This window comes from Corvus hawaiiensis, chromosome 4 (assembly GCF_020740725.1).
Source record: "Corvus hawaiiensis isolate bCorHaw1 chromosome 4, bCorHaw1.pri.cur, whole genome shotgun sequence".
Lineage (NCBI taxonomy): Eukaryota > Metazoa > Chordata > Aves > Passeriformes > Corvidae > Corvus > Corvus hawaiiensis.
In genome coordinates, this window is record NC_063216.1 from 67,873,928 (window position 1) to 67,895,530 (window position 21,603).

The window sequence follows — 21,603 nt, forward strand, 5'->3', positions numbered from 1 at the left end:
CTGCAGCATCCTCTGCTGATTCCATTCACATCATTGGCACTTCAGTGCAGACCCACCTCACTAGGGGAAGGCACAGAAAAGGCAGAAGAGGGAGATAAATGCAGAATAATAAACTGCTAACAGTCTTTGGTAATTGGCAGTGAGCTGTTCTAGCACTATCCATGGGCTGTGAGCAAGAGGCAGACCTGCCAGCCTCTTAACAAAGTCTGCTTGTGCGGCACAGAATCAAACACTGCCCCCTTGTCAGGGCTGGGCTCTACTGCTTTGCTTCCCTGATGAAGAAGGAACCACTGAACAGAGCTTAGTGGAAGCAGCAGCCAGGCCAGCCCAGCAGCTAACACCTGACTGCAGCACTGCTGGTGACTGCCCTGGGAGACTTCAAAGGGAAGCATTAGGTCCAGTGGAAAGCCAGTTTCAGAGCCCTCGGTATGGAGGGGAAGAAGGTAAAGGAACATTTTCTTATATAGTTTTGTCTGTCCCATTTATAGAAGCACAAAACTCCTCCCGCTGCGTTCAGTGTTTGGAGGGGATTCGCAAAAGGTTCTGAAGGTGTGAGGGCAGTAGCAGCAAGCCCTGAGCACACCTCAGAGTCTTCTTTTGAAATCCAATTTGTAAAGACAGACCCTGAGCATAACTGCTTGAATTACCTGAGCTTTTTGCTTTACTGTCCCATATTCCTTGACAGGAGGGAGCTCTGCATAGCCAAACAGGCCACAACACAGCCTGCTATCACCAACCTGCACATTAAAAAGAAACATTTCTTGGAGTTATGATAACTTTAAATGTCTATTTCAATCTCCTTGGGATTTAAAGTCATTGTAGTTGTAATTTGTTTATGGAGCCCATATTTTTTTTAGCATGAGGAGGGAAAAAGTATTTAAAGCAAGAGCTGAAACCTTCCACTATGGTGTGACTCAAGGAACCAGAAGATTAAAAAAAAAATGATGACTAGAAAAAAGCTCCATTGCTTTCAAGAAAAGCACAGTAAGGCAGTGACAATGGTATAAACCCCTGCCCCCAAAAGGGCACGGTCTGATACGGAAGAATTGTATGACTGACAGTAACCAACTGAACCAATCTGGGCCTGCAGAGATTTGGCAGAGAGGGCATAAGTTTTGAGAAAACTAATGGTGAAGCTGTTTTTTTATGGCTGTTCACTGGTATTATTTCAGCAGCTCAAGGCAATCGCAGAACACTTTGTGCTGCCCCTTCCCCTGTCCTTTCCTTACACTGTGTCTTCGTTCTTACTGCAGATCGAGGCAGAGCTGCTGCAGAAGGAGCAGAGACTGCTGAAGATAGATTTTCTCTGCGAGAACATTTCCGATCTGACGGACAGAATCCGTGCCATGGTGGAGAACGGCAAGCAGGACATGCTGCTGTTCACCAGGAGGGTAAGAAGGGCACTGCATGCTCTGCTTGCCAGCCTGTACAGAATGAAACAGTATCTGGGCAGAGGTGATTCGCTTGCAAATTAAAAAAGTGGCTGGCAATGTTGATAGGCAAATCATAAATTAGTCTTCAGAAATTACAGACATGAATAGTGAATGTCCTCACTTTTAAAAAGAAAGTTGCACCTTTCACCAAATATAAGATTAGGACTTTCTGAAGTAGATGCTTAGAAACTTTGTAGGATCCTCCTTTTGCAAATATACTTAACAGCTTTTCTACAACAAACATGTCAAAGGCTAAAAGAAAATAAAGGGAAAAAAAATAAAGGAAGGCCAGGGAAATTCTACTCCAACATACAAAAAGTTGAACTTGGTATCTGGCTCAAAGTACTTTTGTTGTTCAGTCAGGGAGAATCACACAGGAAACATGGTTTCCAATACAGTTTTAAAAATATAATTATAGCTATTTGCTTTTAACTGCCAGTAATATTGTTTGGGAAAGACCAAAAATGCTCCCAGCCCCCATATTCCTAATGAAAAAGCTGCAAATTGAGCAGAGCTGAGGGAAAGTCAGAAAAAAAATGCTAAGTAATTAATGTAAAACAAGGCCAGAGCAGAATTTTTTTCCTTAGATGTTAGGTTTGGCACACATGAAAGCTCAAAACAGTTTTTTTATAATTAATTTTAAATACACACAGAAATATCATGGTTGTTAACTGTGTTTGTGAAATGATGGCCATGGGCTAATAAATTACTGTAAGAATGGCAGTGTGCCAAAAGTTGCATTCACAAGTGCTTTGACTCTCCCAATTCCCTATTAGTCACTTAAAGAGTATTTAAGTTTTGTTGGTTTTTTAAAATCATCTTCAGTGAGACTCAAGGATTCTTGTCACATTCCTTTTCTGTTTGTCCCCCTTCCAAGGATAATGTCACAACCCATAGCCCCTGCATCAGCGTTATTACTCAATTATCTTGTAGTAATTTGGCTTATTCCAGCTTTATTACAAAGTTAATTATGCATAAACTCAAAGAGAATTGGGATCCCAAGCCTTTGGGGGCTGGGGGAGTTTTACTGTCCAGCTGAAAAGGACAAGAAGCAAAGACAAATGTGCTTTTCTTGTATTGGAGTAACTGTGACTTCTTGAGCAGCCAATTTCTTTGGTTCTAAGTGATCACAAAAATTAAGTCATTTTCAAGTATTCAACCACTATTTAAAACCTTGTCAAGTTGGACTTATTTTCACGTGCCTAATGCTGCCCCAAGTGTCATGCCCAGTGAGTGCCTAAAGGGAAGCCCTAACTACAGTGCAGATGTTTTGCATTGCAGACCAACGAACTGCAGAAGAAGATAAATGACAAAACCCTGGAGATAAGGGCTCTTTTTGCAGAGTTATCCATGCAGCAAGCGCTTGCCATTAAACTCCAGCAGGAAATCAGAGACAAAGAGCAATTTGTGATGACTGCTTCATTGACAATAAGTCAAGGCCTTCCCGCTCCTATAGAAGCAGAAAAGAAACGGTGGAAGATAGTACACAGTGAGAAGATGCAAAAAGTAGCAGCTGAAGCCAGAGCTAAAGTAAGTTTTTGTCATACATTGCAAGAGCTCCAAGAGCCAGTGCAGATGACAGTACAGACAGAGAAAACTACTACAGTGGGTTTGTGGAATTTTAACACTAGTCTGGCAACACTGCTTAGAGCTGGTCATTGAATCTTGAGGAGATCATATACTAGAAGCCTCACCTTTGATTATAAAAGTAGTTTGTGTAACTATCTTGTGGCTGAAGGGCAGGACAGCCATCAGTGGAATACTACTTTTCATAGGATTTCAAGGAAAAGCTGCAAAATGTGGAGTGTAGGGTTCAGGAGAAGTAAGTTTAGCGTCTCCCACATATAAGATGCAATGAGCATCAGATCGGAAGCAGCAAGAAATTGGATTGCTGGGTAAGACACTGAGGTAGGCAGGGTAGCATGGCAAACAGTGCTTCAAACCCTACCCTGCTGGACACTGCCTCTGTCCTTGAGATGGTCAGTGATCCCAGAGCAGAGAGCTCCTACAGAATAATAATGGTTTAGAATGAGAAACTTCTGTCATGAAACATCTTCTCATGCTGTGACTCAAGTTTCCTTTCAGTGCTGTGGATAAAGGCTCACTGCAGTAACTATGTTCAAGAACAGAATTGTTCCTCAGATGTTCTGTGCACAATTATTACAGCTTTTAATAGCTCGTCTCATCTGTTTCCTTGACAAATAACAAAAGCATGACAGGCTCACACTGTCTACTATTTAAAAGGACAAACTCGCATCTGCAAGGTCAAAACCTCATGCTTTCCTTTTAATACCATTTCAACTTTCCTGCCTTGCCAGGGATTAGACTAATGGTGTTTCCTTTGTCATGGATTTTGTACACTGGCTCGGGAGAGCACTGGAGTTTTAAAGCACACAACCCCTGTGTGACCAAGCTGTGTTTCTCTGACAGCACCCTGCAGAGGAGGAACAAGGTGCAGTACCCTGCCATGCCCCCGCTATCCCGGAGGAGGGGAGGCTCCCGCTGCTGCAGCCCCACGTGGCTCCCCTCAGACCAAGTGAGCCCAGCTCGAGTCCCAGACATTTCAAAAAGCCTCCTGCAAAGCTACCTGAAATCTGAACAGACAGCGCCTGAAGCAGGAGAGACCAGCACCAGCTGCTGGATCACAAGAGTCAGCAGCATTTACACTGCACTGAAGGAAGATCTGTAGGTGTTCAGCCAAATTCCATACTGAAAACAAAGTATTTGTTCATGCCAAAAGCATAGCTAACTAGTCGGCGATCCAGGGTCCATTCTCCAGGTATCCCAAATGCAGTGCAGTATTTCCAAGTGTTAAGAAAAGTGAGTGATCCTCATGCTATGCTTGTTTTTTTTTTTTCCAGGTGAAGTTTTATTGCATTTGAAGATATGTTATAATACATTCATTAAAAAGAACAGGCTAGAAAATCTTCTCTTGTTATTAATATAATACAAAGTAACCACCACTTATACACATACACCAACCAACATGGCTTTCTGCAGTCTGGGACTGGAATTTACAATTCCCAGAGAAATTCTAATTATATTGAAAAAAATATTCCTCCCCACTCTGCAGTCACTGAGACAGCTAAACCTTCACAGATGGCAATGACAAGGGAGTGACCATGAGCTTGCTGGGTCACTCCCAGGAACTGGATCTTTTTATTTCACTGGTAAGGAGCAGGGAGCGTCAATGGAAACTACTCAAAGAGAATATCAGAGGTTGTTTTGAAAACCTCCCAAATATATCCAATTTGATGAGTTTCTCTAGTTTAATAGCCTGGAATTTTGTAGTTTTCATAAAATCCAATAAAGGCTGCAGAAATCCTGCATGGCACAACTTGGCAATTTTCTCTGTGTAGCAAATTGCTATTACCATTTTAAATTAATGTCACAGTTCAGAATTTAAAACAAAAGAACAAACAACACTGGCTCAGTTACATATGAACAGAAGTTGAAAACAAAGCAAAAACAGCCTGCCTAATTTCTTTCTGAAGCTGAGGTTTGAACTGTAACACTAGAAGTTGTAAAAAAGAATTATGTAAAACTCTGTCCAAGCCACTGTTAAAATAAATTTCTAAAGCTTTTTCCTTATCCTATATTGCTTACAATATATTATACATATCTTTAAAAAACAACAAAAAACCCCACAAACAAACAAACAAACTCCCAACAAAATCTGTCACATGCACTTTAAGGAGATTATATTTTGTGCTAATTACACAAGTGAAAATATTAGAATGCAGCTCCAGAAGCAGAAGTACCGTAAGGTAACAGACACCACCACAAGGAATGAATACCTCCTTACTCATGCCTGACATAAAAAGTCATTTGTTATTCTTACCTGCTTTACACAAACACACCAAGAAATCCTTTTATTAATCCAAGTAAACAGTTACTGGTTCTTGTTACTGTACAACTGGACTGCCTTTTCTAGCATTGTCTTGTTAAAAGAAGTGACATTTATACCAATTTTCACAGCGTGTTTTGATACCCGCTGTTGTTCCACTTCTTTGACCACTTCAAAATGAAACCACAGATAAATTTCAAACCTGAGGTTATGTCAAATGCACTTCTCTAGGATTTATCTAGAAGTCAGTAATTTCAACCTCAGTATGTTGGACCAAACACCATTTTGAGTAGCTCATGTCAGTACTGGCAACTACCCAAAACTGCAGGTTATTTGGGAAACAACATTGCATTTAAATGAATACTTTTACAGAGGCACCACAGTTTGACAGCCTTCTTCAACAGCACGGTATTTCAGGAATATTTGAGGCCCAGAAGTGTCATAGTGTGCTTGAGTGCTGTTTCCTCTACAAATCTTACATTTACATGGTCTTGTTTTTCACATGGATGCACACCTAGAGAAACATGGTGAGGAAGTATTTACAAAATTGTACATGCTTCTGTACACTTACAGTCCTGCAATCTATTAAACAGCTTCATCTACAATACCAAAAGATAAGGGCTAATAGGACTGTGTTTTCATGTACCCAAAATACCTACAGCTTTCAGTGGTGCCTTTTGGATGCTCATCCATGGCAAAAACTGTCCTATCAGTGGGATGTAAGTCAATTGTATCCCACACAGAGGGAAGACTCTCTGGAGGCTGGACTTCCAAACCAATTCGACACTGGAGATCCAAACCCAGACTGAAGCACAGTGGCTGTGTTGGTGGTAGTGCATTAAATGCCCCAGGACACATGCTCATATAATGCTACATGGTTTAACTCTCTTTCCTCCCCAGATAGCAGGGGGAGGAATACATGGAGAACGTATTCTCCCCATACAGGGAGAATCTTGGCCCCTGACACTTTCCTTCAGCAGAAAGACAACCAAACCTATGTGTTCAGACATCACTGGAGTTCTAATAACTCAATTATGTCACTATAGGCAGAATACATCTGAGTGAGCATCAGAGGGTAACGATCACTGGTCTTCCGAAGTACAGAATTAACATTACCTTGATTCTCTATCTCTGTCAACATATTAGCCAGGTAGTTCAGTGGCAAAAACTCCACAGGGACTGAGAGTCTCTCAGGGATAGGCCTGCTGCACTACAAGGGAGACCATTTCAGGTTAGTTCACAAAGTCACACAGTACCAAGGTTCAGTGTTTCTTTAGTGTGTTATAGTCCACAGAAAGCTCAGGAATCTCAACACTGTCAAAGCATAAGATTTAAAAACACGGCCTCTGTGCCCTTACCTGCCTGTTTCCCAGCTTCTCAAGCAAAAGTTTCACATATTTCCGTGCAATTAAATTTGCATTTATTGGATGATTCCAGTACTGGCGGACCTTTTGACCAAGAGCCTAGTAAGCAAAAAGAAACCCCAAAAACCTGAGAACATAAACACGAGACAATGGAAACTTAAGAAAATGGAGAAAAAACCTGACACAAAATCCACCCTGTAATGCAGATGTGCTTTCCTTTCAGACCCTGATGACAAAGAGGTTATCATGTTCTGATGGAAGGAAACCGTGGAGCCTTCCTTTTGTAGCCAGTAACTAAGAGATCACAATATGCTCCCAAAATGTGGGAAATCAAAACCTTGTCGCTTGGTCTTCACCTCAATTGGTCTGTCCCAGTGCCACTGTTCCGTGTACTTAAGTATTAATTGAATCTTTATCCTTTACTGTGACTGATTTGAACCTATTCTTCCCCCAGAGAATAATGTAGATGCCCCATTCCTCAAGGCTCATTCAGGACAGGGCTTCTCAGGCTCAGTCTAAGGAAGCTTAGACAAGCCAAACGCTGACAAGGAAAGATACTGGGAACAGAAGTTTCGATCCTGTTATCCTGGAAACTGATAACATTGACTTACATTCCCAGAGCCAAAAGAGATTCAAAACCAGGTTTCCCAAAGCTTCCAATCCCAACCAATAAGCAAAAGAATAGGAACACACTGAAATGAGCTCCACCTTCTGCTGTTTTCTTTGTGTAGATCTTCCCCTGTCCCTCCCCTTCAGCTGCACCGCAATGCAGACAGCTGTTCATTTTAGTAAATGCTGTACAGTTTAATGGTGCTTAAATCCTTGCTTCTGATGAAATTGAAGTCATCCACTGCATGTAACCTGCTCAAAATAGTCTGAGTCACCCCAAAGTGACCTTTCTGGCAAACAGACTATTCCCAGCATTTTTTCCCAACGCTGTAAATAGATACAACAAAGCACTGGTCTACTGTGCATAGCTAGCAGTAGTTGTTCCCTAAATCTCTCCCAGCTCAGCCCTTCACGTCAGAGCGTGGTTGGAATGGAGTTCCCCACCCACCAGGCCTGGGGCTGGCAGCTCAGAGGCCCTGTGCTGACCCCAGCTCACCAGCCCTGGCCCAAAACAAGACACAGAGGACAAAGAACATCCTGTGGAGATCTCCTTCTCTACCCTTTCTCAAAACGGCTGCCAAATAAAGAAGCCTTTGTTGGAGGAAAACGCCAGCGGCACTTCTGGCCATTTGAACTCTAAGTGAAAGCTTACGAGCTTAATAACGAGCAAACAATGGGCAACTTATGTGGAGAAAAGCCTGTTCTGCAGCGAGGCATTCCCCGAGGGGGATCCCTGGTGTTCCTCTGCTCCCTGACATCTTGTGTTTCCCCTGCAGTCCTGTGCTGTGCACTAAGAGCAAAAGGGGAGAAGGAGGAGTGCATCTCCCATTCTGCTAGAACATTTTATGAAGCACCAGTAATCAGCTCTAGCCTGTGGCTACACAAGTCACCTTGTGAATAGATGAGACTGTGAGGTTTAGCTGAGGGGAGATCTTGTAATTCATCCCTGCCACAAAGCTGTGGTACAGTAGGATTTTACAGCTTTTACTCTACCAGCTTTTGAACATATTTTTTTAAGTGTATGGAACCAAACACAGAGGTCACAAGTGTGGAAGGCCCTGTGGATGCTAAAAACCCCCCACAAAACTCCCATAAACCCTCTTTAAACCCTCATTGCTTTATGGAGATGAGTACTCAGCAGAACAGTGTCAGTCTTGTTGACTCCTGTAGGGTACTGAAGGCTTGGTAAAACACTATGGACAAATTTATAATTTAAGTTATCAGGGTATCCTACAGCCCAGGAGCAGCAGATGAAGAAACTATGGATGTTCTAGTTATATTTGAATCAGGTTCTATTTGAATTACAGCTGAATCTTTCATTGGTTGGACCCTATGTATAAGGAGGCATTTCCTATCAATTCCAAAATCCAAGAAATTATATCCAAAGCCATTAGTTACCTCAGGAAGCCTCATGACAATACTAAACTTCAGCTTTTCATTCTGTTCAGTGTCATCCAGATCTATAAGCAAGAGGCAAAAAAACCATATCAAACAAGTAGTAATCACATAACTTTCAACTTTCACTGAAGACATTCTGAATAAACATCACCTCTGTAATGAAATGAAAACTTCAATTTAAAGTAAGGACTATTATTTACATTATACTACATAAATAAGGGCTGTTATTTACATTTATATAATTTATACAAATGTATTTCTGTATATTTGTACATAACTTCACCATTTTATATAAAAATTTATACAGTAATTCAAAAGTACTTCGACTAAGTACAACTCCCCAAGTTTATAATATTTCATTTATAAAGACCAGGCACAGATTGATACAGCATATTTTGTTGTCCCTTTTCTTGGACACTGGAGAAATAGCACATCACTGGGCACAGCTGGCTGATGTTCAGCCACCACTGACCAGCACCCCCAGGTCCTTTTCCCCTGGGCAGCTTTGCAGCCGCTCTGCCCCAGCCTGTGGCGCTGCCTGGGGTTGTTGTGACCAAAGGGCAGGACCCGGTACTCGGCCTTGTTGAACCTCACGCAATTGACCTCAGCCCATCAGTGTGGCCTGGTCACACCTGTCTGCAGAGCCCTCCTACCCTCCTGCCCAGCTTGGTGTCATCTGCAAAATGGCTGAGGAAGCATTCCATCCCCTTGTCCAGATTACTGATGAAGGTATTAAACAAGACTGGCCCCAGTACTGAGTTCTGGGGAACCCCACTGGGGACCAGCCACCAGCTGGATGTAACTCCATTCCTCTCCACTCTCTGGGCCCAGCTGTCCAGCCAGTTTTATCCCCAGTGAACAGTGCTCCCATCCAGGCCATGATCAGCCAGTTTCTCCAGGAGAATGCTGTGGGAAATGGTGTCAAATGGTGTAAAGTCCAGGTAGACAACAAACAAAGCCTTTCCCTCATCCACTGTGTGGGTCACATGGTCATAGAAGGAGATCAGGTTGGACAAGATGATCTGCCTTTCACAAACCCATGCTGGCTGGGTCTGATCCCCTGGTTGTCCTGCACATGCCATGTGATGGCACTCAAGTGATCTGTTCCATAATCTTCCCCAGCCATGAGGTCAGCATGACAGGCCTGTTCCTCTTGTCCCAAACATAAAGCAAAAGCTGAGGGCTGGATAGCAGACCAACTTCTGGTTGGAGTTTTAGGAGTTCTCCTGGGTTTTTTTTCTGTTAAAGGAATTTTCCCCATATGTGTTGCTAGGGGGACAAATTGCTGGGTAATTAAGAAAAACAAAAGACCTGGCTACTGAGGTGGGGTGCATCTGGCTACTCTTTTGTTTCACCTGGGTGTGTGGACAGTTGGTTCCGGCGTTTGGACAGAGAGGGAGGCTGCTTCTTGGGCTGCTTTATTTCCTTCTGCCAGAGAAACCCTGGGATCCCAAGCCCGCCTTCCCTGCCCTGCTGGGAGCTGGGCTGTGGCCGCCCTGCCCCTGCCGTTGCTTTGAGCCTTCGCTACGCTGTAGCCCCGCACACCCTGCCTGCCCAGACCTCCGGGGGGTTCCCCGTTTGGATACACCTCATTTCCCACCCGGGATTTGTGCTCGTCCCTGCTGTTCCAGCCTGCCGTTCCAGCCTGCTGTTCCAGCCTGCTGTTCCCGAGGGTCCGGCCGGACACCGGGATCGGATGCCCAGGGGTTTGTGAAGCCTTTGTTCCATCCCCTCCCGGGATCCCAGGGCACCAGTGCCGCGTGCTCCCCGAGCTCGCTCCGGAGCGCCCCCTGCAGCCGCGGGGGAACCATCGCACCTGCCCTGCTCACCGGGAGCCGCCAGCGCCCCTGCCGGCTGCGAGCGGAACTGCACCCGAGGGGAAAGGGCCTGACAGCCGAGAAGGCTGGCACTGGTTTGTGATTGTTTGCTGTTACTGCCATAGTTACTGCTGTTTGTTTGACTGGTTATACACATACAGATATATAATAGTAAAGAACTGTTATTCCTATTTTCTACATCTTTGCCTAAAAGCCCCTTGATTTCAAAATTAGAATAACTCGGAAGGAAGGGGGGTTGCATCTGCCATTCCAAGGGAGACTCCTGCCTTCCTTAGCAGACACCTGTCTTTCAAATCAAGACACTTCCCCACACACAGGTGTGAAATTTCATAGAGTCACAGAAATTCCCCAACAAATCCTATGATGATCTTTAGTATTTGCTTTTCTAAGAACTCTCAAGTGGAAAAACTACAAACTCAAATTCTCTCCACAGAGACATTTCTTTGTGTGCTATGGTAAGGCAAATCACATAGCCTGAGCCCTGACTTTCTCCTTTCAGGTAGGCAACACCATCAGCTACAGCCCTCACTGAAACAACACTCTAAGAAGAGCTGAGTGTCCTGGGCAGTAAAGCCTGTGTCCAAGGGGAGCGGTTCCAAGGACAACACTCCCAATTAGCTGCTGGTAACAAATGAAACACGATGTTCACTGTACCTTTCAGCAATTTTCTGACACACGTTTCTGTCAATTGCAAGACCCCACTGTCAATATAGTGCAGGAGGGTGTGCAGAGGGAGACATCGAACACCAAGACCCAGATGCAGAGTGTGAAAACCTATGAAAGAGACAAACTTGTTTAGTACAATACGTATTTTTTTCTAATTCTCTATTGGAGACTGGCATTACTCTAGCTAAAGCCATCACTTCCCTTAACTTTCTGATTGTTTCTAGTTGGTGAGGAAATCAATTTATTGAGTCATGTAGTTTTATTTAGACATCTTCTAAGTCCTCTCAAGCACAAGCTTGTCAGAAAGAAGAATGCTAAGGGGACTGAAAACAGTCATTAAAGTTGTACACTGTCACTAAATGTCTCCAAGTTTTATATCTGAATTGTTCTATTAATTTGGTTTTTATCTCCCTCTCTCCTCCTAATTAATGAAAACCTGAGGCCTCACCACCCTCAGGATGTCGCTGCCACCCAGGCACTCCCACGGGCAGTGTTAACACTTCAGCTTCTCCTTTAACACCAGCCTGATGATGGTCTTGTTATCAGGTAACACTACTGTGTGGCAGCATTTGTGCCCACACAGACTGAGGGACAAACTCATACCAAAAGCAGTTTCTAAGACCGAAGACAGATCAGTTAATAAAATCCAGAAAGATTCAAACAGAATTGGAAAGCATTAAGATGTTCAGATGTCAAGATGTCTTGCCCTAATGAAAATAAGCAAGTGCTTTGAAAATGCTGTAAACAATTATGAGGAGCTCTAGGAAGTGAGTCTACTATCCAGACCAGCTCTTCCATCAAGGCTGGAAGTAATCCCTTCAGGATGAAACTGAAAATTATTAGCAGGGCAACAGCATGAGAAAAAACACTCTATTTGCTACAGGATAGAATTTTCCCTTGTAGCCCTTGACACTGAAGTCCAGTTGTCTAAAAATACATATATGTGAAAGGAGTCTAAATCTTAGTTCTAAGATAAGACTGCACCCAAGCATTCCACTGGAAACCTCTGTTTAGTTTTCTCTGTTTCTAATAACTATTTAGTTTTGCTTCATTTCACTTGTACAGGTTTATCAAGGGCCTTCCCCTCTATAACTGACTTGAAAAGATGTCAATACTGCCAAAGCCAGCTTGACACATCTGCTGCAACCAGTGCTCTGCTGGGAAGAATTTATAGTACTGCTCTCCTCACTTATGATTAAAACAGTAAACCGCAGAACTTACCAGGAGGTAAAGGCATGCACATGCCATTTGCTGCTTCCAGAATCCGACTCATGATGTGGAACACCGCAAATTCTCCTGCACTTCCTTTCTCATCACTGTAGTTAACAAAGTAGCAACACATTAAGAACCTAAGGTGCCCACATTGTCCTGGAGAGAGCGTCAATTTGCCATACTGGCTGTGCACTGAATGCCTGCCTTTGGGATGAAGTGCCATGGGATGCTGACTTGTTTACTGTGGTGTCTCACCCAGCACCAGCTGCCCAGTGCTGCAGACACACAAAGCCTCTGTGTCCTCCCCCTGTTGCTGCACATTTACAAGGCTCTCAGCAGTACCTCAAATCAGCAGCAACAGGTGAAAGGGTGCTGGTGTAAGTGACCTGGCTTTTATAGGTGTTTAACACCCACTACCCAGCTTAGTACCACTCCAAACTCAGCAACTTTGAACTCCGGCCATAACACTGCCTGCATGGTTAATATTCACACTGGCCTAGGGAGGGCCAGCAGGATCCTTAGGAAGAGCAAGTGACAGTCACATTGACACTGACAGCAGCACAGGCACTGATTGTTCAAAGGCGTACTACTGTTGATGACCAAAATCATTATGCCCATATTTTAAAAGGCAGGCTGAAAACTTTAACAAATCACTTGCTCACAAGCAGAAGACACAGGAGTGAAGCTGGTATCTCCTCCAAACTTCTTTCATTATTCGATGCACCAGATTCAGCTAAAACAAAAAAGAGAAGACAGTGTCCAGAAGCCTGCGTACAGCAGGCCCTTGCCCTTCATTCATTCCACACACCAGTTTGTTAAAAACTTCTCATGGGACTCCTACTAAGTCTTCACTTTTTTTCCCCTAGTGCCTTAAAATGTAAAATTATTAAAATTCGAATTGTAATGGAATTGCCCTATTCCAGAAGTTTAAAGTTCTTCCAGCTCATCAAAGCATCATGCAAGACATACAGCAACTGAACACATTCTGCTTCTTGGAGATAACTGGTCTCATGCTCTTGCATCAAATTCTCAAAGACCTTTTTGCCATCAAAGCAAAACCAGCATGTCCAAGTGGCTGAGCATTTGGCAAGGAACAGTCCCAAAGGCTCAGCAAAAGTGGCTAACGTTGGAGACAGTAGAATGCTTAGTTTGCCAAGAAAAGTCGGCAGGAGGAATCACAGATCTAGTCCTGGCAAGGAGGAAAGTTGAGACAAGCAAATGCCTCTCCTCATCTATTGAGTTTCCTTTTTGTCCCCAGTGAAGTGAAACAATCCCTTGGCCCATGTGGTTGTTCTTCGTGCTCCCAAACTGTCGGTCACCACACACAGTCAGCATATACCAAAGCCACAAGCCCTGTTCTCACTTAGGCCATCTCAGCTTCTGCAGCTGAAAGAGAAACCACACATGAAAGAGCTGAAATAACTTCCTCATCGTTGTCATGTGTGACCACTTCCACATCTCAGTAACACCACTGAGACACTTCCTCTGCACCTTTTATCTCTGGCCCTCAAAGCACAGCAATCAATCAATCCCAGGAAACTCAGGAAACGAGTCTGACCCCTGTTCTGCAAAGAGGTGTCACAAGAAGTTAGAAACCCTTTTTCTCCCTCCAGATGGTCAGAATCCAGGAGTGTTTTTTCCCCACTTTCTTTTCCCCTCATAGGCTTTGCCCTGTCCAGTGTCTGACTTGTCCCAGGCTCTGAGCAAGAGAGAAACAGGACACGCAGGAGAGGTCCACATGCAAAGGCCAGAACTGGAATATTCATCTTCAGTAATGTTCCTTGGCCAGAAAGCTCTACAAGGTAGCACCTTTCCCCTCCACCAGCACTTGAGCCAGGCTTGCACAGCTGCCTGATGCAAAATAACTACCTAATATTTGCCATCTCCACACTTCCTAGATGCAGTGGAAAGATCCAATTTAATCTCTCTGGAATATGGCAACTTTCCTAGGAAATTAGTGATTTCCAGTTTCCAGAGAAGGGTCACAAGAACCACACCTGCTGCTGGAATGAATTTCACCTCTGGCCAGCACAGAGGGTGCAGCTAAGGCCTGTGCATCAGGAGCTTCAGCTGGATTTGAAGGATCAGTGTTGAACTGAAGGTTCTTACAAGTTCCAAAAAGCACCAATTATTCTTCGTGCAACACAAACATTTTTCAAGAGTATGCTACTCCAGAATGAATATTTTTTGCTTAACAACACAGCAAAGAGTACAGCTTTCACAGGGCACAGAAAGCTAACAACTTCTTAAGTCATAGTCATCCAAGCTATCACAACATACTTGAATCATAAATACATGAATGTTTGTGATGTGACATGCTCACTAACAGCACATCTCGCTTTGGAGGTCAACATCTATCCTTGCCATTGTAGAAAATACATACAGAAAGATAAGCCGTGTCTCAAACTTTTTTTTCAGAAAGTAACACACAAGAAAATGTGCATGAGAGAAAGGCAACATTATCTGTCTGATGGAAGGGCACAGGCAGCATCCTGTCCAAGGTTAGCAGTGGGTGTCTGGGGGAACCAAGTTAAGAGCTACACCCGTACCGGGCAAGGCCATTTTCACTGAGTAACAGATACACAATATGAAGTTTTTTGGGGCTTGTACGTGAAGCCATTTCCCTTGGAGTGCTCTAAACTAATAAGAAAACACATGACCAATAGCAAGACAGCACATGCAGGAGGGCCTTGGCTGATGCTGCTGTCACCTTGTCTTCAAACATCTGCAATTCCAGGCAATGGTGCCAAGGAAACTGAAGTTCCACTAAAGGAATTGTGTGCTCAGCTCCTATAGCTGTTTCTACAGGAAAGACTTTGAAGTGGTCAAAGAAAAGAACCAGGAGCAAAGGAGAAAAGAGAGTGAGACAAGGTCTTTGCTGTCTTTCAGATCCCCTCCTGTGCAGCAATATGACACAGTCCTCTTCCTCCTGAGGAAACTCAAATCCAAATGGTGTCTGTCTGAGACAGACAGCAGCTGTCTGCAGCTGAGCCCACATCAGAGGACAGCTGGCCACAGACACCAGGGGAAAATGTACAGCTCCTGAAGTGACTTGCAGAGACATTTCAGCAATTTATTCAGGTCTGCCTCCTTCCCGTGCCACAGGCTGCCTGCTCACCATGCCTCCCCTTCCACTTGCTGCCAGGGCAGCAAATGTCACACTGCTTCGGTAAGTTACTGCTCCCCTTTCCTGCCTCAATGAAATCAAAAGAGTGAGAGAAACAGATATGGAGTAAAGCTAAGATAAAGTGATTGGAGAGGAGAGAGAGCCTGTGGACATACAACAACCACTGCAGGAGAGGTGGCACATGGACTGGGAACCAGACACGCTCCAGCTCTGCAGAGCTCCTCAGCAAACAGGGAAGTCCCACCGAGATGTGTCATTCACACTTCCCCACATTATTTCTCTGTATACAAGAACAGTTCTGGGAAAGCAACCAGCCCTTGCCTGTTGTTTCATAAGAAACACTCAGTGTTCCCAAGTCTTGGCTTCTCTGACTTCTGCTGCAATTGATTTACACAGTGACTACACACCACGGAGCCTAATCTCAGCCACTCCTGGGCTCCTGAATGCAATGCAAAATATTTTATGAAAGCTGACAAATTTCAAATCTCTTTCTGTTTCACTAGTTTCAATAGCTCTGCTACTCACTACTGATGGTACAGAGATCTGTGGGAAGACTCAAACCAGTTAATTACCCTGAAGAACTCTGAAACATTTAGGATATAGAAATGTTTGAGATGTAAGAGTTTCTAATTAGGATGAGGGGTAACACAAATTTAAAAATTAAATAATTTCTAAATATTTCCAAACAGTATCTAAGGTGCACCAGCAAAAGCAAAAGCAATTTCGAGAGGCCCATTATCTTTGTTTACAGTAGCTTTTCTAAGAATAAGCCTGTCAGTTGAGTTGAGAGAATTAGTCCTGAGAGTTTGCTTGTGGGGAGGACTAAGATTTGTTTTGCAAGACTTAGTCTACAATAATTAAGCCTTGCAGATCAAGGTTGAATAGATGTTTTCAGATTTTTTATCTTAGTTTTTACTAAAAATGAACAAACTGTTATTAGAAATCAAATGAAAGGAGAATAAATGTTCCACTTGTGTTCTTTTCAGCACCATTTTCAGCTTTGGTTCACATACTGTTCCTATTTTAATCAGCCACCAGTTTTAGTTTCTTTCCTACACAGATACATAAAAGTCTGCCAATTACCAGTGAAACAACTTGTGAAGTTGTTAGAGTGAGGCTTAAAAAGTCAGGAACTGCAGTGGTTCAGAGAACGCTGTGACATTGACAGTGCAACTGACTCATACAGGACTTTGGAAGTGATGCAGGTATCAGTAGCCTCAAGGAAGTTTCACAAGGTTTTCATCCCTAGAAAACAGCACTGTGGGGAATTTCTACTGAATACTGGGGCAAGGATGGCACAAAGAACAGGATTTACAGTTGTCGTGCAAGCTTTTGGGAACTCTGCATTCTGCACTTAAAGGACATGATATTGAGACAGACAAAACCAAGTACATAACTTCTGTACACAACAGTTATGGGTTTTGTAGCTTTTTTCTTTTTAAGGTCTCTGAAGAGGATAAAAGACAGAAAAATAAGAATTTGGAAAGCAAATTTTCACAGTAGTTTACAAAGATTTCTTCACACAAAACTGTCTCCTGTCACGTGCACAGCCCACCAAAGGCACTGTGTAGGAGTGGTGCTGATTTACCCACAAGTCAGACTGTAGTGACATCTTTTTTTGTTCATTGGTTACTTCCCCTGGTGGCACTTTCATTATTCAAGACCTGCAGCAATGTGTTCTACAGGAAACCAAATGGATCTAACAGCTTTAAACCTTCAGGATGAGCTCCCATTGTATTTCTGGGAGTAGAACATATTTGTAGAAGCTGTAATGGGAACAGTTTCTTCTGTATTCTGAGTGACTGGTACAACTCTTTTAATAATATTTAAATAATATTAATTTCCTTTATCAATATATACAATATTAGGCTGAAAAATATGTTTAAACATCTTAAAAACAATTTTTTCCCACCAAATATATGCTATATACAACTGCTGCACAACCAAGGATCTACAATCCAACAAATACACACTTGCTCAGAATAGTGACTATGAAATCAAACTAACCAGGTTTGCAACATAATCCAAAACTATTTGGTCAATCTTCTTTTTTCCAACATATTGTAGATGTCTCATAAGATGATCCTTCAGCTGAGCAACCATCTAAAAAAAAAGCCAACAATTCAGTATCCCTGGGCATCTTCAAAGAGACACAAAAGCTGCAGCAGGTGCAGGGCCTGATCAATAGGCATTGGCTCAACAAAACATTTCCCCATTACAAAACTCTGGAGTGAGATCCCAAGCTACTGTACAATCTTGCTAAACTCAGCAGCAGATGTGAATATTCAAAATGGTTACTTGGTGCAAATTCAGCAAAATGAACGCAAAGTTGAGCTTTCAATGATACTGAAGAGAAAAAGCTTACAGCTCTCACACCCCTCTGTGTAAAGCCAAGGGAACAGGGTGAAAGAAGGATTTAAATATAAATATTGAATCCTGAGAACAGGAATACTTGTTACAAACAAATAAACCTGAGATTTTATGATAGAGAAAACTAGCACAAGTACAATTTGTTGTAGTTGCCAAGAACCTGAGAATCAGAGTGATTAATGGCAATTTCAGGTTAAACATTAATTGTGAAGTCATTAAAATTGGGTGTTTGTTATCATGTAGTCCATGCCGCTCCCTATTCCTTTCTGAAACATTCGCTGACCTCATGCAGCTTCAGATTGCAACTCAAGTCCACGCTGGCTCTTTGCTGAGAATTACTAAGAAGCTCAGAGTGAAACTGGAGCAAATAAAAATCTCTGTCTGAAGGAACTTACACGTAATCTCAGTGTGTCAAGACAGCAATACAGGTATGAGGAAGGCATAGACAAAGGACAGCAGTGACCTGCTTTTTGGATCTGTCAATAAACAGAGGGGAAGGAACGTAGAGAAGCTTCAGAGAATGAGAGGCAAAACTTGGAAACAGGGAAACAAGATTGCAAAGAAGGAAAGTTTGCCTCAGATGTGAACAGACAGGACAGTGTTGATCTGCTCTTCGCTGCTGAGATCTTCTAGTGCATGCTGAAGAGTTAGATGGTTTTAAAAGTAAGAGAACAAGGGATAAGCCAAGATGTGTATTCTGACAGAGGGAGGACAGGTACAGATTTGAGACAGGATTTATTGCCCAGAAGCAAATAGATGATAGATCCTTTAGGGAGATCACTGGTGAAAACAGTGCAAAAGAGGAAGGGACATCAGAATGGCCACAGTAGTCTCAGAAGTGAGGCAGAAGGAAAAAGAAACAGTAAAAAAGGTGTTAAATCAGGGAGCAAGAAGATATCTGCTCATCAAATTGAGAAAAGCTGTGTGGGGGAGGAATTCACTTTTATATGTTTTAAAGGCATAAAGTAGTCCAAAAATAGCTGACAGATTAAGATGACCTCCCAGTCTCTAGCCAAAGTTATACTGGGAAAAAGCATTTTGACAAATCAACTTTCTATTCCTGTTTTTGCCCTATGCCTTATGATGACCTGCTAAGATGATATAATGACTATGAAATCTAAAACTTAGGAAATGCCATGTTTGCCCCATAGCTACTCTGAGTGAGCTTCCACTCAGCACTGGAACTTAGACGGTGACTCTTCACACATCCGTGGAGCGTGTGCGTCCTCTAGTGCATACTGACAAAAGCACATACCAGTCCCATGAGCAACTGCTGCTGATAATCCTCCTCTTCAAAGAGAGGTACCAGCCTCGCCTCTGAAATAAACATAGCAACAATCATTCAAGGACATGGCACTACAGAAATATCACCAGAATTCAACCAGCTTCAAAAGTACTTAGGAACAGACAAGCAAACAGAAGTTGTGGTTTGATCTACTCAGCTACAAAACTAAGATAGTGAAGAACCATGGCCTGCATGAGAGAACTGAGAAATGGAAAATAACCATTTATCTGCCATCCACTACTTCTTTTCTTTGATATTTAAGTAAGAGTTATCACAGTGTGGTGACTCAAGAGAGTAAAGAGGCACAGAGAACCTTCTGGTAACACCAGTGCTAATGCATGTGCTGCTTAGATCTTGTCATTTACAAACAAACGAACTATAGCAGCTGCATGAGTTTTCCAAGGAAATGGCTAGACAGAAAGTAAATAGTCCAGGGAATCACCTCCCACTGATTCTCTCCCATGGTCTGGCTGCTTCTGTTACTCAGATTTGCAGACCACTATGAAAAGAACACAACTTTTCTAACTAAGTGGAAGGAAATTGTAGTGTCTACTGGAATTAATAACCTGTATTTCCTAATCAGTGCTTCCTGTCTACTAAAACAAAGGAAGAAAAACAATCTTCTATTTCATGATATAGATAAAACCAACTCAACACTTTATGGAACCAAGTGCTGAATTCTTACAATATTTCCACCTGGTTTTGCTCACCTTGAAATATATTTACACCACCACTTAGCAGCACAGAGACCTGTACTGCTTGATTTTAAGGACTCAAGGATCAATCTACAGGGAAACACTACATTGATGCTTGTTACTGACTGGCAGCTATTTAGAAATTCTCTAGTAACAGTTAAACATCTGACTTCTTTATCAATAAGCACCTTTGAAAACATGAAGCTGAGGTTCACAAAGTTGATACAAAGTCTCTCGAAGTCAGAGCCCATTGCAACAACTAGCAGCGACACGGGCTGCAAATGAGTACACTGAAAATGCTTGGTAATAAAGGACCGAGCAGCACTTAGATCAGCATCATTTCACAGCACACAGTGGCAAGGCACACAGAAGGCACTGATGTGTGAACAGCAGGAATATAATACACTACTAAATTCAGTTTTACTTATTTGTGACAGAGGAACTGAACATCACAAAATCTCAAGTGTTTCTGGCCTAAGGAAATTCATCACACCTGCTCTCTCTACACCATGTTTTTTCACCAGCCCTAATCTCCTGCACAAGATCTGATGTTGCAAAGGCAGCTGTAAGTGGACAAGACTCAACAGTAACATGGTGTCATTGATACTCTGCTCCACAAGAAAAATCCTGAAGAAGATATTCTTTAGCAGACTAAGTTTTACTGCTTATGTTGTTACATCTAGTATGAACTAGGGGCTTTATTTTCAAGCATTTCCTAGTCACTATGTGAAAGTTTTCTTCTCATCTTAAATCCTCAAACTCTTCTGTGCTGAAAACACACATAGCAATTTATTTTTAGCAAACAGCTGGATGGAAATATCCTAATAAACCAAAGTCTTACAGCTAAGGCCTACATCAAGAAAAGTTTTACTTACCAGAGTCCCAAGTGTCCAGATGAGAAAGCACCCTGGGGTTTGAAACAAAAATCAGTGTGTTTCATATGCAATACTCTGAAGGCTTTCATAAGATCATTAAAAATTCAAATGAGCCTTTGATGTTTCAAAGACAGCTAAAGAAATCTGAGAACAGTACATATGACTAAATTTAGTAAAAATACTAGATAGCATTAAAAAAATTCTATCTGTCTAGACTGCATGAGAATAACTTCACATCTACCATGAATTCCCTAGCTCTAGAGCCCTGTGTGTGTTTCAGATCATGCTGTAGTGATGACAAGGATTCCAATAACCAGTTTTCACCAGGATAATCTTCTTTAAAGATATCCAATCAGATACCTAATCAACTAATTAAATGTCACATTAAATCCTTCAACATACTTGTGCAAAATAAGATAGGGTAAATATAATAGAAACCAGTACATACTTTTTGGCATTTTCAAAAATATTCCTCAAATACACTGTGGTTCTTCTCTCCTCTCTCTGGTTTGTAAACAAACAAAAATCACAAAATGAACTGAACAGAAGACCAAATAAAATACTCCCTGACAGAATGAAGATGAGAAATAAAGTTGGTTTTCCCTTTGAATGGAAATAATACACAGTGGGGCCTCAAACCATCTTCCAAGTGCCCATGCTCATAGGCATTCACACACGTGTAAACCACGTGATAATACAGCGCAAGCCCTGCTTTTGTTTAATTTCTTCCATTATTTTAAGAGAACAAAATTTACAGGCAATCACCTTAGGTGAAATGACTGCAAATCTTTGCACTTCTCATAATCAGATTCCCATTTATTTATCTTCAAAATAAAAAAGCCAACTCATCCATGCTTGACTTTAAAACACCCATTTCAGAGGCA

At 42.4% G+C, this 21,603-nt stretch overlaps 2 protein-coding genes across 5 annotated transcripts in view; one reads left to right on the top strand and one right to left on the bottom strand.

The window, feature by feature from the left end:
- CCDC146 (coiled-coil domain containing 146) overlaps positions 1-5,024 on the top strand; it is a 70,409-nt gene extending 65,385 nt beyond the window's left edge. For both annotated transcript variants that reach the window (XM_048299956.1, XM_048299957.1), the window contains 3 exons: positions 1,254-1,391; positions 2,715-2,963; positions 3,864-5,024. In XM_048299956.1, coding sequence (XP_048155913.1) covers positions 1,254-1,391; positions 2,715-2,963; positions 3,864-4,031 — 555 coding nt within the window. In that variant the 3' untranslated portion in view covers positions 4,032-5,024. The remainder of the gene's footprint in view (positions 1-1,253; positions 1,392-2,714; positions 2,964-3,863) is intronic.
- LOC125324305 (gamma-secretase activating protein) overlaps positions 4,292-21,603 on the bottom strand; it is a 46,190-nt gene continuing 28,878 nt past the window's right edge. Inside the window, exons 21-31 of one of the 3 annotated variants that reach the window (XM_048299958.1) lie at positions 21,168-21,223; positions 20,720-20,751; positions 19,120-19,181; positions 17,502-17,597; positions 13,030-13,100; positions 12,377-12,471; positions 11,144-11,263; positions 8,652-8,713; positions 6,639-6,743; positions 6,397-6,490; positions 4,293-5,794 (exon numbers count right to left, since the gene is read on the bottom strand). In XM_048299958.1, the coding sequence (XP_048155915.1) occupies positions 5,694-5,794; positions 6,397-6,490; positions 6,639-6,743; positions 8,652-8,713; positions 11,144-11,263; positions 12,377-12,471; positions 13,030-13,100; positions 17,502-17,597; positions 19,120-19,181; positions 20,720-20,751; positions 21,168-21,223 (894 nt within the window). In that variant the 3' untranslated portion in view covers positions 4,293-5,693. Of the gene's footprint in view, positions 5,795-6,396; positions 6,491-6,638; positions 6,744-8,651; positions 8,714-11,143; positions 11,264-12,376; positions 12,472-13,029; positions 13,101-17,501; positions 17,598-19,119; positions 19,182-20,719; positions 20,752-21,167; positions 21,224-21,603 lie in introns of all 3 variants that reach the window. The other 2 variants (XR_007202919.1, XM_048299960.1) reach the window with 2 other exon arrangements.